Raw genomic sequence first — 14,010 nt, 5'->3', positions numbered from 1 at the left:
ACGTCTGAGTGTTTTCTATCCACACATACTAATCACATGCATATACTATATTCCTGGCATGAGTAGCAGGGCGCTGAAATGTTGCGAGATTTTTAACAGAATGTTCGAAAAAGTAGGGGGTAAGCTTAACAGGTTTAAACGTGTCAACCCTCGCAAGGCTGCAGGCCCAGACGGCATCCCCAGCCGCGCCCTCAGAACACGCGCAGACCAGCTGGCTGGTGTGTTTACGGACATATTCAATCAATCCCTATCCCAGTCTGTTGTTCCAACATGCTTCAAGAGGGCCACCATTGTTCCTGTTCCCAAGAAAGCTAACTGAGCTGAACGACTACCGCCCCGTAGCACTCACTTCCGTCATCATGAAGTGCTTTGAGAGACTAGTCAAGGACCATATCACCTCCACCCTACCTGACATCCTAGACCCACTCAAATTTGCTTACCGCCCAAATAGGTCCACAGACGATGCAATCTCAACCACACGGCACACTGCCCTAACCCATCTGGACAAGAGGAATACCTATGTGAGAATGCTGTTCATCGACTACAGCTCGGCATTTAACACCATAGTGCCCTCCAAGCTCGTCATCAAGCTCGAGACCCTGGGTCTCGACCCCGCCCTGTGCAACTAGGTACTGGACTTCCTGACGGGCCGCCCACAGGTGGTGAGGGTAGGCAACAACATCTCCACCCCGCTGATCCTCAACACTGGGGCCCCACAAGGGTGCGTTCTGAGCCCTCTCCTGTACTCCCTGTTCACCCACGACTGCGTGGCCACGCACGCCTCCAACTCAATCATCAAGTTTGCGGACGACACAACAGTGGTAGGCTTGATTACCAACAACGACGAGACAGCCTACAGGGAGGAGGTGAGGGCCCTCGGAGTGTGGTGTCAGGAAAATAACCTCACACTCAACGTCAACAAAACTAAGGAGATGATTGTGGACTTCAGGAAGGAGCAGAGGGAACACCCCCCTATCCACATCGATGGAACAGTAGTGGAGAGGGTAGTAAGTTTTAAGTTCCTCGGCGTACACATCACAGACAAACTGAATTGGTCCACCCACACAGACAGCATCGTGAAGAAGGCGCAGCAGCGCCTCTTCAACCTCAGGAGGCTGAAGAAATTTGGCTTGTCACCTAAAGCACTCACAAACTTCTACAGATGCACAATCGAGAGCATCCTGTCGGGCTGTATCACCGCCTGGTACGGCAACTGCTCCACCCACAACCGTAAGGCTCTCCAGAGGGTAGTGAGGTCTGCACAACACATCACCGGCTGCAAACTACCTGCCCTCCAGGACACCTACACCACCCGATGTCACAGGAAGGCCATAAAGATAATCAAGGACAGCAACCACCCGAGCCACTGCCTGTTCACCCCGCTATCATCCAGAAGGCGAGGTCAGTACAGGTGCATCAAAGCTGGGACCGAGAGACTGAAAAACAGCTTCTATCTCAAGGCCATCAGACTGTTAAACAGCCACCACTAACATTGAGTGGCTGCTGCCAACACACTGACTCAACTCCAGCCACTTTAATAATGGGAATTGATGGGAAATGATGTAAAATATATCACTAGCCACTTTAAACAATGCTACCTAATATAATGTTTACATACCCTACATTATTCATCTCATATGTATACGTATATACTATACTCTATATCATCTGCTGCATCCTTATGTAATACATGTATCACTAGCCACTTTAACTATGCCACTTTGTTTACATACTCATCTCATATGTATATACTGCACTCAATACCATCTACTGTATCTTGCCTATGCCGCTCTGTACCATCACTCATTCATATATCTTTATGTACATATTCTTTATCCCCTTACACTAGTGTCTATAAGGTAGTAGTTTTGGAATTGTTAACTAGATTACTTGTTGGTTATTACTGCATTGTCGGAACTAGAAGCACAAGCATTTCGCTCGCACTAACATCTGCTAACCATGTGTATGTGACAAATAAAATTTGATTTGATCGGCTACGGAGTGCTCTGCTACTTTTCAAGGGGGGCTACTGTGAAGAATCTCAAATATATTTTGATTTGTTTAACACTCTTTTGGTTATTACATTATGTGTGTTATTTCATAGTTTTGATGTCTTCCTTATTGTTCTACAATGTAGAAAATAGTACAAATAAAGAAACTCTGAGTAGGTGTGTCCAAACTTTTGACTAGTATTGTATTTACTAAGTCAATTTCAACCCTTACACAAGCACACTTGGATGATTTAATGTATATCAGTGCTTGTCCAGCCCAATCAGTGGACTGGCACTTATCCACATGGTGCCTATTTAGCAGACACAATATTATTATTATTATTGTTTGTATTTTATTTTAGCCCCTTTTGTTCTCCCCAATTTCGTGGTATCCAATTGTTAGTAGTTACTATCTTGTCTCATCGCTACAACTCACGTACGGGCTCGGGAGAGACGATGGTTGAAACTCATGTGTTCTCCCAAATACATCCCAACCAAGCCGTACTGCTTCTTAACACAGCGCGCATCCAACCCGGAAGCTAGCCGCACCAATGTGTCGGAGGAAACACCGTGCACCTGTCGACCTTGGTTAGTGTGCACTGCACCCGGCCCGCCACAGGAGTCGCTGGTGTGCGATGAGACAAGGATATCTCTACCGGCCAAACCCTCCCTAACCGGGACGACGCTAGGCCAATTGTGTGTCGCCCCACGGACCTCCCGGTCACGACTGGCTGCGACAGAGCCTGGGCACAAATCCAGAGTCTCTGGTGGCACAGCTAGCGCTGCAGTGCAGTGCTTTAGACCACAGCACCACCCGGGAGGCCTGAACAAGATTATTTTGTTCACAACTGAAGATAATGTCCCTTCAAATATGAAATATCATGTTTGAGAAGCAGTGATGGCAGTGTCTGACTTTTTAACTTACAAAGACCAACTAAATGTTCCAATGTAAAATTTGAATAAATATGGGTTACATTTGAAGCATAGAATAGCATAAATGCTGATGGTAAATAGCACCGGGAGTATATGCTAGTGGTGGTGAAGAACAACTGCATATATACTCTAATAACCAATTTGCTGGAATTATTGTTGAGAGAGTACTCCATGTCCATGCAAAAATACTTCACCAATGTAGCACCTAACCACGGACATGTAGGGCGGAAGTGTTAGCCGACTTCCACTTTTACCTGATCCATGATCTGTTGATAAATTATGAACCTGTAATCTGGATAACAAGTTTGGTTGCCATCGGTTTGAGGATGCATCAAGTCAGGAACAACATTCTTCATGCAAACAACGAGCAGATCTCTGCGCGATTCTCCTATCCCTATGAATGGCACTACTATTAACCCACCGCACCACCTCCACAACCCCCCTTTTGCTCCTCCAACTTTGAGAGGACCTCTTCTGTGACTCCACGTTCATGCAGGAAATCCGACATATTGATGATTGACATCTTCAAGAAGCTGGACCGTTAGCTACAAACTGGACTGCTGGATGTCCTGTGTAAATAGTCGTGATGAACCCAGTCATTTTGAATGGAGACTGTTTAGTCTAAAATACACAAGACCTAGAAATGTGATGCCATTGCTAAAGTAGGCAAATATTTAGTTGGATACAACTTTGCCATCTTTTTCAGGTCGTCTAATTTACTTTAGACGTGACGATGTTGTCATTAGTGAGCAACGTTCATTAAAAATAGTTATAAATGCTAACATTAGCTAGCTATCTAAAATCCACCGGTCTCCCCTCAATCTAGCTAGCTAACATTATACTGCATCTAAAGTCAGTCTGGCGACATAAAATTGATGACAATGGTTTTCCTACTAATTATTTGCCTCCTTTTAAAATGTAATTTTCCAAGCACTAATGAAAAAACTAGATTTACAACTCTCCTGTGTACCAGCTGGCTGGGCTGCCAGTGGTGGTGTAACGACAGTATGACCAGCAGTCGCATGTGATTATGGCTGTGAAAAATGGTTGCCTAATGTACAGAAAATCTCAAAAGTTTATCTTTATTCAAGAAATGTTATTTTGACTTTATTCTCTAAATATTGCCACTTGCAAAAAAAAATGTTTTCCAAGTACCACAACCCATGGCTGATATTTTTTTCTATGTTAATTTGGCCCTAATAGTTTTTGGAACCTGAACAGCAATGACACAAGTTAACCCGGACAAGTTCTTGAAGTGCAGCTCACGCACAGAGAGAAGTGGGGGATTGTTAATCTAGGAGTTACCTTGCACCTTAGGACCGTGAGATGGGGAAATCAGAAGTTTTTGAAGCTGAAAGCGCGTTGAGTACTGTTAGCGAGAAAGACGTGTCACGTTCGCCGTATGAATCGGACCAACGCGCAGCGTGGTATACGTGCATTATTATTATTATTATTATTATAAGAATGAACACTAACCAAAAAAACAACACGTGACGCTATACAAATAAGTGTTGACAGGCAACTGCACATAGACAAGATCCCACAAAACACAAAAGGGAAATAGGTATCTAAATATGATCCCCAATCAGAGACAACGATAAACAGCTGTCTCTGAATGAGAACCATATCAGGCCAACATCGAAATACAAAAACCCCTAGACCTACAACAACCCTAGACAGTACGAAAACTAGCGTACCCACCCTAGTCACACCCTGACCTCACCAAAATATCAAGAAAACAGAGATAACTAAGGTCAGGGCGTGACAAGATGAGTGGACAAATTCTTGTGGTAAATGAGTCTGATGAATCATTCCTTGTTGGAGTATATTTTTTGGATAATGATGTTTACTTGGGAAACCCTTTTGAAGTCACGAGGATGGTGAAGAAGGCATTGGGAAAAGTGGATGCAATCAAAGTAACCAGGAATGGTATGATGTTGATATCATGTGTATCTAAATAGCAAAAGGAGCGTGCATTGTGGCTTGCGAAAATATCGACACATGAAGTGAACAGCTTTGATTTTCGCAGCAGGGCACCAGTAAAAGGTGTTATTTCTGGCGTCCGGTTGGACATTGATAATCGATATCTTAGGCAAAAAAATCCAGGAGTAGTTAATGCATGTCGCATGACCCGCATGGAGAATGGGGAAAAAGGAGCAAAGTATATATGTATATAACGTTCGTGCAAAACCCAATGCAATGCAAGAAGTGTAAAAAGTTTGGCCATGTGTTGTGTTTGCAGACAGACGGAATATGCTATTGAAGAGTCTTTGAATGTAAAATGTTGCAACTGTGGTGGGGATCATATTTCGTAATTCCACGAGTGCCCTGTTAGGATGAAAGAGGTTGAGGTGTCAAGGATCAGGGTTGTACAGCAAATCTCCTATGTGGAGGTGGTGAAGAGTGTTGAAGGGGTAAAAGGCCACCGTTCTATAGAAGATATGGTGGTGGATGCACCAGTTGCAAAGGTTATACTTCAATCAAGTGATCTGGATACACTTATTGTGAAAAAGGTGGATGTTGTAGTATTTATAGCCACAGTTATTAACAAGTGTCCAAAAAGTCCAAGAAGATGGACATCATTATATCTGCAGCTGAGACATTTTTGGGCCTCCAATACTTAATGGAAGAAGCACTGCAAGGACTACTGTCGCCTGGAAATGTCCCGCCATCACAGGATCCTTCTGAGCCTGGGTAGGGACCTGATTAAAACAGAAAAGCAGGCTGATTTAGTTTAATTAACATTTCGTAATTTGTATGACATTTTTGTACATGTATTTTTTACTGCACATTGTTTTCCTTTTTAGGATCCTTATTATCCACCCGTACAGTAGGTGGCGGGAATGCACATATACATGTTGCGAACGCCATTATACCAAAGAAGAAGAAATAATAAACGTAATTTCCCTTGTAATTAACTACGTTATGGGCGAGTTATAAAGCCAATAAAAAGGTTTTACATGGAATATGTGTTCCGTAAAGTGTATTTTGGTATACGTATGTGGCGATTTAGTTTAGTTTGTGGGGAATCAAATGCAATACTTTACACAGCGCATTTAACTCTGATTGGTCAATATTTCAGATAGTGCACTTAATCAGCCAATGAAATGCAAATGCACTGAGACAGAGGTAGTAAACAAAACACAAGGAAGGTGCCTATTGTCAGCTGCATCTCAGCTGATCGGAAGTGGAGCGCGCAACCCCAAACCATTGAGGCTAACTTAGCTAGCTAGCGAGTGAGGGAGAAATGACTGATACCATAGCTGATACAAGGAGGCTATTCTCCAAGCCTCAGAACTTGAATGACGCGTATGGACCGCCTAGTAACTTTCTAGAGATAGACGTGAGCAACCCGGAGACGGTCGGTGTCGGCAGGACCAGGTTTACCACGTATGAAATCAGACTAAAGGTGAGCATACCATTATCTTGCTCTTTAGGGCAATGAACCTGGTCATCTTTATAAAGGGGATTGAGTTTAGCTAGGGTCACACTAAGGGATTTGTACCAGTCAGACACTGTCAAATCAGTTACAGTAGCTAACGTTAGCATAATAGTTAGCCAACTACCAGGTGGTTTAATTAAACTAACGCGTAGTTATAGGGACCTTTTACCAATGCAGCTGTATATTAAAACAATTCAACCCATTCTGGTGAGGTTGTCAAAGTATGGATACATTGTATCATTGCATGGGCCTCCAGTTATTGTCGACAGCCTAGCCAACTTTCTTGCTAATTGTTAGCTAACTAGCTAGATGTTATCTTAAGGAATGTGACGCCAATGGCAAGTTAGAAATATGTTGTTGAAGGTGGGGGACTTGTTTGTGTCTTGTTTGTAAGAGCTCCATGTCAAAACGTCAGGGAGCCATGTAGTTAGCTACAGAAGCGCATTTGTATGATCTAGGCTATATTTATATATATATATCTAGGCTATGCTAGGCTATATTTACTAAAGTAAACGAACCGTTAACAAATCTTTGTGCGCCAGCCACACCCCTGTCATCGGGTGTTAAGGGTAGATAATGGTATTTGTCACACACAGAAGTAAAGAGCTTGAAAAGGGCGTATTTAAACAGTCAATGAGACGTTAATTTAAAGTCTCTACCTAGAAACAGAGCTAGAGCTCAGAGTCCAGCTCCCTCACTCAGTGAAGAAATGTCTCTTCTCTTATGCCCCTACTCAGATATTGAGCAATACAGATTATCCCAGTGTTTTCCCTTCCCCTCTGTTAGTCAGAGTAATACTATTCCAGTGAAGGGTCTCTGTGTAAAGTTCAGTGTGTTGAAATTGTACTGGTCAGCTTCTCTGGAATGAAGACCTGATGTTGAGCAGGCTCAGCATCAGCAAGCCCCACGGAACTCTCATTCGCCCCAAGCATTTCCTTCCTGCTCTGCTGAGTAAAGGATGGGGAGGTTAAACAGGACAAAATGTATGTCGTCACAAAGCCAGACCTCTGGTCCTCCAATTCTCTTCCTGCTTCCCACTGGTGGGGAGAGGACAGTTGGATTGGAATCAAAGAATGTTTTTTGACATTCATCTTTGGTTTGATCCATGTCTTATAAACTGCACTATTAAAGTCACTCTTCAACAACTGTTGAACCCTCATAGGCTGAAGGTGCCCTTGAGTGCTTGTACAGAAAACAAAGTTACTCAAAGTATCATCATGACAATTAAGATGAGGACAGACAATGCATGGGGTATAACACAATTTTAAGAAAATATATATTTTGAACATGTCTGGTGCTTGTTCTCATGTTTTTATGAAAACCTAAGCAAACCAACTGAATACGGTTACCAATGCAAAAATACTTTTTTATAGAATATACTCTGTTTTTCATCCTCTGCTTTTATCCTATATGTTTCACACCACTCTTTCCGCCACCTACACAATGTGCAGAATAGAAAACAAATGTTTTTTGCATTTGAGGCAGTACATCAAGAGCTATGCATGTTATCACCGTATGACCATCAAGCCTGTCTGATTCTGGGCTGTCTCTCTGTTGTTGTTTGCCTCTGTGTCTGTCTGAAGCCTTGACTGATGGCCCTCATGGTTATTAGAGGTGTAGTGGTTTAGCCCCGAGCAGTCCTGTAGTATTTATAGCTTTCCTACCTAAAGAAGCCAGAACGAGAGAAGCCTGTCTGTAGGCATTATGTCTGAATATAAGGCTACTGTACTTGATTAGGGTGTAATAATTAGCATATGCGTGTAATCAGCATTAATTGTGTGCTTCGTAGCCCTCCTTGACCCTGCTTTGCATAAGAGGATGGAATAAGAGGAGCATCCCTCACTTCTCAACAAATGTAGTCTCAACTTTTCTTCGCTTCCCTCCTCATTCTTTTCTTTTCCCTTTCTTTAGAAACTTTACTCCTGATTCTAAAGGTGTTTCAGCTATAGCGAAAGGCCTGTCTGGTACCTTGGTGAGCCTGGAATGATTTGCAGAGTTAGTGTTTCAGGTTCCCTCACCACTTAGCTATAATATTATTTGGATGCCCCCCCCTGTCTCCACTCTCCCAGTACAACCCCCCTCCCCCAATATGGCCATACTGAGAGAGCCTTCTTAATCCCCTCATTGAGAGGGGAGAAGAATGGATCAGGCCGGTGGGTAGGGGAAGGCCCCCCCTGGGAGGCCACAAAGACACTCCCTCGCTCTTCATCTACCATATCCCTCCATCTCCAACGTCCCTCGCCCACCCTTCCTAGTGGAGAGAATAGTCACCTTGGCTCATGATGACTCTTCAAAGTCTCGTGGCAGGTGAAATGTGTGCTGTACCTGCACCAGCAGAGTCAGGGGTCTGGCAGGCCACCTCTTCACTGCAATGCCTATAGGCTAGCTTCTTTAATACTTTGAGTTCATGTTTCTTTGGTTCATACTACTCATTCTAGGTCTCTGTCCCAACTTCAGTATCTGTGGTAACTGTTGCACAACTCTTTTAGACAAGTAGTAGGCCTACTCTACCCTAAGTAACAATCATTGAATGTCTTTGTTTGGTAGTATACATTTTTTGTCATTACAGTTTTCACTGATATGGTCATGTGACATTTCTTTCATAATCAGTGCAGTGGTCATTTTATGGTCACTCGCGTGGTGCATTTCATGATGATAGGTGACTTATGGTCACGTGACAAAAAGTCATGGTGAGAGCGTGTGTGGTCAGTTAGTGGTCGTTTAGGCCTATCGTTTAGGCCAGTTTCTCAAGTTAACCTACAATTCGCATGTCCAGACACGTAAACCTGAGAAATATGGTCTTGCAAAAAACTATGGAATTTCATCTTTGGTCTTTACATTTGTCATTTGTTATATTTGAAGTGTGCCTTCTGCCTATCATATGTAGTTTAAATAATCCCCCAGAAGGCTAATAGAATAGAAGGCTATTGCTTATAGGCCTACATTTTGTGGACAACATGTTGGATAGCCTAATTTTAGTTTGCTTTCCAGTTAGTTCATCCTCAGGATTTAGTTGTTTTATTATTATAATGTTGTTCATGTCTTGAATGCTGAGGGGATGCTACATAATCCTGATGTCTCTCAAATGGTTTTCAGTTGGGTGAAAGGACTTTTCTCTCTCTCTCTCAACAGAGTAGTGTATTTGATTTTTATCTCAACAAACAGGGGAGGGGGGTGGAAGCTTCGCCACCAACATTAGACCTTGCCTTTGGTAGCCTCCATCTCCCCCTTCAGAGAGCAGCACACACTAGAGAGAATGGACTTTGGGATCTCACTTTATTTATGGACAGACAGGAGCATATAAAAAGGCCTCTTACTACAGCTCTCTCATATCCTCTCAACTCCCATAGCCTCCCCCTCTTTCTTTTTATCTATCTATCTATTTGGGGGGGGACTTTTTGGCCATTAATAAAATGGGGAGGGGTGTGGGTGTCTTGTCAGGCACAGTCGAGTGTAATCCAAAATCTACAGGATCATATCTGACAACTATTTGAATGGAAATGGGGAACATATTGTATCAAGGCTACCATGTCCGACTTGAAATGACAGTATCAAAAGTGGGAGTTGATACTATGGCAACAAAGCAGCTTTCTGCCAGCGAGTCGGGGAGGAGGCTGTCGAGCTGTAGGGGCGAGAGAGAGTAAGTGAGAGTGCACAGAGAAAATGATAGTGAGACCGACGGACCCAATACCATTATTCCCAGGGGGGTAGGGATGTGGCACTCACGAAGTTTACTTAATCCATCCTACTAAAATCTAATGCATAGGCGGCCTTCAACCATTCTCACATGAGAGGAGAGACCTCTCTCTTCCCCCTCCCAGTTTATAATTACCTATGGTGTTGTTACTTAGAAATGTCCTTGTTTTTAAAAGAAAAGCAAAAATTGTCCATTTAAAATAACATACAATTGATTAGTGATAAAGTGTAGACATTAATGTTGTAAATGACTATTGTAGCTGGAAACGGCAGATTTTTCATGGAATATCTACATAGGCATACAGAGGAACATTATTTACATTTACATTTAAGTCATTTAGCAGACGCTCTTATCCAGAGCGACTTACAAATTGGTGCATTCACCTTATGACATCCAGTGGAACAGCCACTTTACAATAGTGCATCTAAATCTTTTAAGGGGGGTGAGAAGGATTACTTTATCCTATCCTAGGTATTCCTTAAAGAGGTGGGGTTTCAGGTGTCTCCGGAAGGTGGTGATTGACTCCGCTGTCCTGGCGTCGTGAGGGAGTGTGTTCCACCATTGGGGAGCCAGAGCAGCGAACAGTTTTGACTGGGCTGAGCGGGAACTGTACTTCCTCAGTGGTAGGGAGGCGAGCAGGCCAGAGGTGGATGAACGCAGTGCCCTTGTTTGGGTGTAGGGCCTGATCAGAGCCTGGAGGTACTGAGGTGCCGTTCCCCTCACAGCTCCGTAGGCAAGCACCATGGTCTTGTAGCGGATGCGAGCTTCAACTGGAAGCCAGTGGAGAGAGCGGAGGAGCGGGGTGACGTGAGAGAACTTGGGAAGGTTGAACACCAGACGGGCTGCGGCGTTCTGGATGAGTTGTAGGGGTTTAATGGCACAGGCAGGGAGCCCAGCCAACAGCGAGTTGCAGTAATCCAGACGGGAGATGACAAGTGCCTGGATTAGGACCTGCGCCGCTTCCTGTGTGAGGCAGGGTCGTACTCTGCGGATGTTGTAGAGCATGAACCTACAGGAACGGGCCACCGCCTTGATGTTAGTTGAGAACGACAGGGTGTTGTCCAGGATCACGCCAAGGTTCTTAGCGCTCTGGGAGGAGGACACAATGGAGTTGTCAACCGTGATGGCGAGATCATGGAACGGGCAGTCCTTCCCCGGGAGGAAGAGCAGCTCCGTCTTGCCGAGGTTCAGCTTCAGGTGGTGATCCGTCATCCACACTGATATGTCTGCCAGACATGCAGAGATGCGATTCGCCACCTGGTCATCAGAAGGGGGAAAGGAGAAGATTAATTGTGTGTCGTCTGCATAGCAATGATAGGAGAGACCATGTGAGGTTATGACAGAGCCAAGTGACTTGGTGTATAGCGAGAATAGGAGAGGGCCTAGAACAGAGCCCTGGGGGACACCAGTGGTGAGAGCGCGTGGTGAGGAGACAGATTCTCGCCACGCCACCTGGTAGGAGCGACCTGTCAGATAGGACGCAATCCAAGCGTGGGCCGCGCCGGAGATGCCCAACTCGGAGAGGGTGGAGAGGAGGATCTGATGGTTCACAGTATCGAAGGCAGCCGATAGGTCTAGAAGGATGAGAGGAGAGAGAGTTAGCTTTAGCAGTGCGGAGCGCCTCCGTGATACAGAGAAGAGCAGTCTCAGTTGAATGACTAGTCTTGAAACCTGACTGATTTGGATCAAGAAGGTCATTCTGAGAGAGATAGCGGGAGAGCTGGCCAAGGACGGCACGTTCAAGAGTTTTGGAGAGAAAAGAAAGAAGGGATACTGGTCTGTAGTTGACATCGGAGGGATCGAGTGTAGGTTTTTTCAGAAGGGGTGCAACTCTCGCTCTCTTGAAGACGGAAGGGACGTAGCCAGCGGTCAGGGATGAGTTGATGAGCGAGGTGAGGTAAGGGAGAAGGTCTCCGGAAATGGTCTGGAGAAGAGAGGAGGGGATAGGGTCGAGCGGGCAGGTTGTTGGGCGGCCGGCCGTCACAAGACGCGAGATTTCATCTGGAGAGAGAGGGGAGAAAGAGGTCAGAGCACAGGGTAGGGCAGTGTGAGCAGAACCAGCGGTGTCGTTTGACTTAGCAAACGAGGATCGGATGTCGTCGACCTTCTTTTCAAAATGGTTGACGAAGTCATCTGCAGAGAGGGAGGAGGGGGGATTCAGGAGGGAGGAGAAGGTGGCAAAGAGCTTCCTAGGGTTAGAGGCAGATGCTTGGAATTTAGAGTGGTAGAAAGTGGCTTTAGCAGCAGAGACAGAGGAGGAAAATGTAGAGAGGAGGGAGCGAAAGGATGCCAGGTCCGCAGGGAGGCGAGTTTTCCTCCATTTCCGCTCGGCTGCCCGGAGCCCTGTTCTGTGAGCTCGCAATGAGTCGTCGAGCCACGGAGCGGGAGGGGGGGACCGAGCCGGCCTGGAAGATAGGGGACATAGAGAGTCAAAGGATGCAGAAAGGGAAGAGAGGAGGGTTGAGGAGGCAGAATCAGGAGATAGGTTGGAGAAGGTTTGAGCAGAGGGAAGAGATGATAGGATGGAAGAGGAGAGAGTAGCGGGGGAGAGAGAGCGAAGGTTGGGACGGCGCGATACCATACCATCCGAGTAGGGGCAGTGTGGGAAGTGTTGGATGAGAGCGAGAGGGAAAAGGATACAAGGTAGTGGTCGGAGACTTGGAGGGGAGTTATTATCAGCAACCATCACTCCTGTGTCCCAATGGCATGTTCTGTTAGCTAATCCAAGTTTATCATTTTAAAAAGGCTAATGGATTAAAAAGGAAGCTTCATTAAATAGTACCCGCAAAACACCAGTCTCAACGTCAACCGTGAAGAGGCAAAAAATGAGCTTTTCCTTAAAAATCAAGGACATTTTTAAGTGGGCAAAAAAATGTCTATATAATATTTATTTTTTACAATAAATGCATAATGTTGGTTTAATGCTGTAATACAAAATAAAACAATTAATAAAAGCCCATTACTGCTAATCACTTACTAACCTTAATTTAACCACACTAGGGCAATTCTACATTAATAGAGTGAAATATGTAATGTTTTCTGTAGAAATTGTCAAAAGTAGTCCTTGTGCACAGAGTTGTATGGTTTGTTTAACTTTGAAATTGCTTTTTGTTTGACATCCATTTAAAGGGAAACATCTGAGTGTGTGTGTGTGGAATTATTTTAATTTAATGACTCTTTTTTTCATTCAAAGGAAAGTTTGTTTCCCATTAGTAAAATTCTTGTTAAGGTTGTCACTTCACCTTTTGGGGGGAACAATGTTTAAAGGGGAACTGCACCCGCTGATTTGGCCTTACGTTTTGGCTTGCTCCTCAATAAATGCTGGCTGCCACGACAGAAGTCAAACATGAGATTGCTTGGGGTCAATTTAATAATGTTTACGTACTGTTTTACCCACTTTATATGTATATACAGATCCTCAAAAAGTTCTACAGCTGCGCTGTCGAGAGCATCCTGACCGGTTGCATCACCTCCTGGTATGGCAACTGCTCGGCATCTGACCGCAAAGCGCTACAGAGGGTAGTGCGTACTGCACAGTACATCACTGGGGCCAAGCTTCTTGCCATCCAGGTCCTATATAGTAGGCGGTAGAGGTCGACCGATTAATCGGAATTGCCGATTTTCAAGTTTTCATAACAATCGAAAATCTGTATTTTTGGATGCTGATTTTGCTGATTTAAAAAAATATATATATTATTTTTTTAACACTTAACTTAACTTTAACTAGGCAAGTCAGTTAAGAACACATTCTTATTTTCAATGACGGCCTAGAAACAGTGGGTTAACTGCCTTGTTCAGGGGCAGACAAATTTTTACCGTGTCAGCTCAGGGATTCAATCAACTTTACGTAATTATGACATAACATTGAAGGTTGTGCGACGTAACAGGAATATTTAGACTTAGGGATGATATTTTCTGGATTTGACCATATTAATGACCTACTGCTC

At 44.3% G+C, this 14,010-nt stretch overlaps 1 protein-coding gene across 3 annotated transcripts in view; it reads left to right on the top strand.

Moving 5' to 3' along the window:
• The first annotated feature begins 5,914 nt into the window (after positions 1-5,914).
• The window catches only part of LOC118398366 (sorting nexin-3-like), a 33,998-nt gene continuing 25,902 nt past the window's right edge, over positions 5,915-14,010 (top strand). Inside the window, exon 1 of one of the 3 annotated variants that reach the window (XM_035793633.2) lies at positions 5,915-6,333. In XM_035793633.2, coding sequence (XP_035649526.1) covers positions 6,172-6,333 — 162 coding nt within the window. In that variant the 5' untranslated portion in view covers positions 5,915-6,171. The remainder of the gene's footprint in view (positions 6,334-14,010) is intronic. The other 2 variants (XM_035793632.2, XM_035793631.2) reach the window with 2 other exon arrangements.

This window comes from Oncorhynchus keta, chromosome 19 (genome assembly GCF_023373465.1).
Source record: "Oncorhynchus keta strain PuntledgeMale-10-30-2019 chromosome 19, Oket_V2, whole genome shotgun sequence".
Lineage (NCBI taxonomy): Eukaryota > Metazoa > Chordata > Actinopteri > Salmoniformes > Salmonidae > Oncorhynchus > Oncorhynchus keta.
Note: the sequence above shows the minus strand (reverse complement) of the source record. Positions and strands in the feature narration are given on the sequence as shown.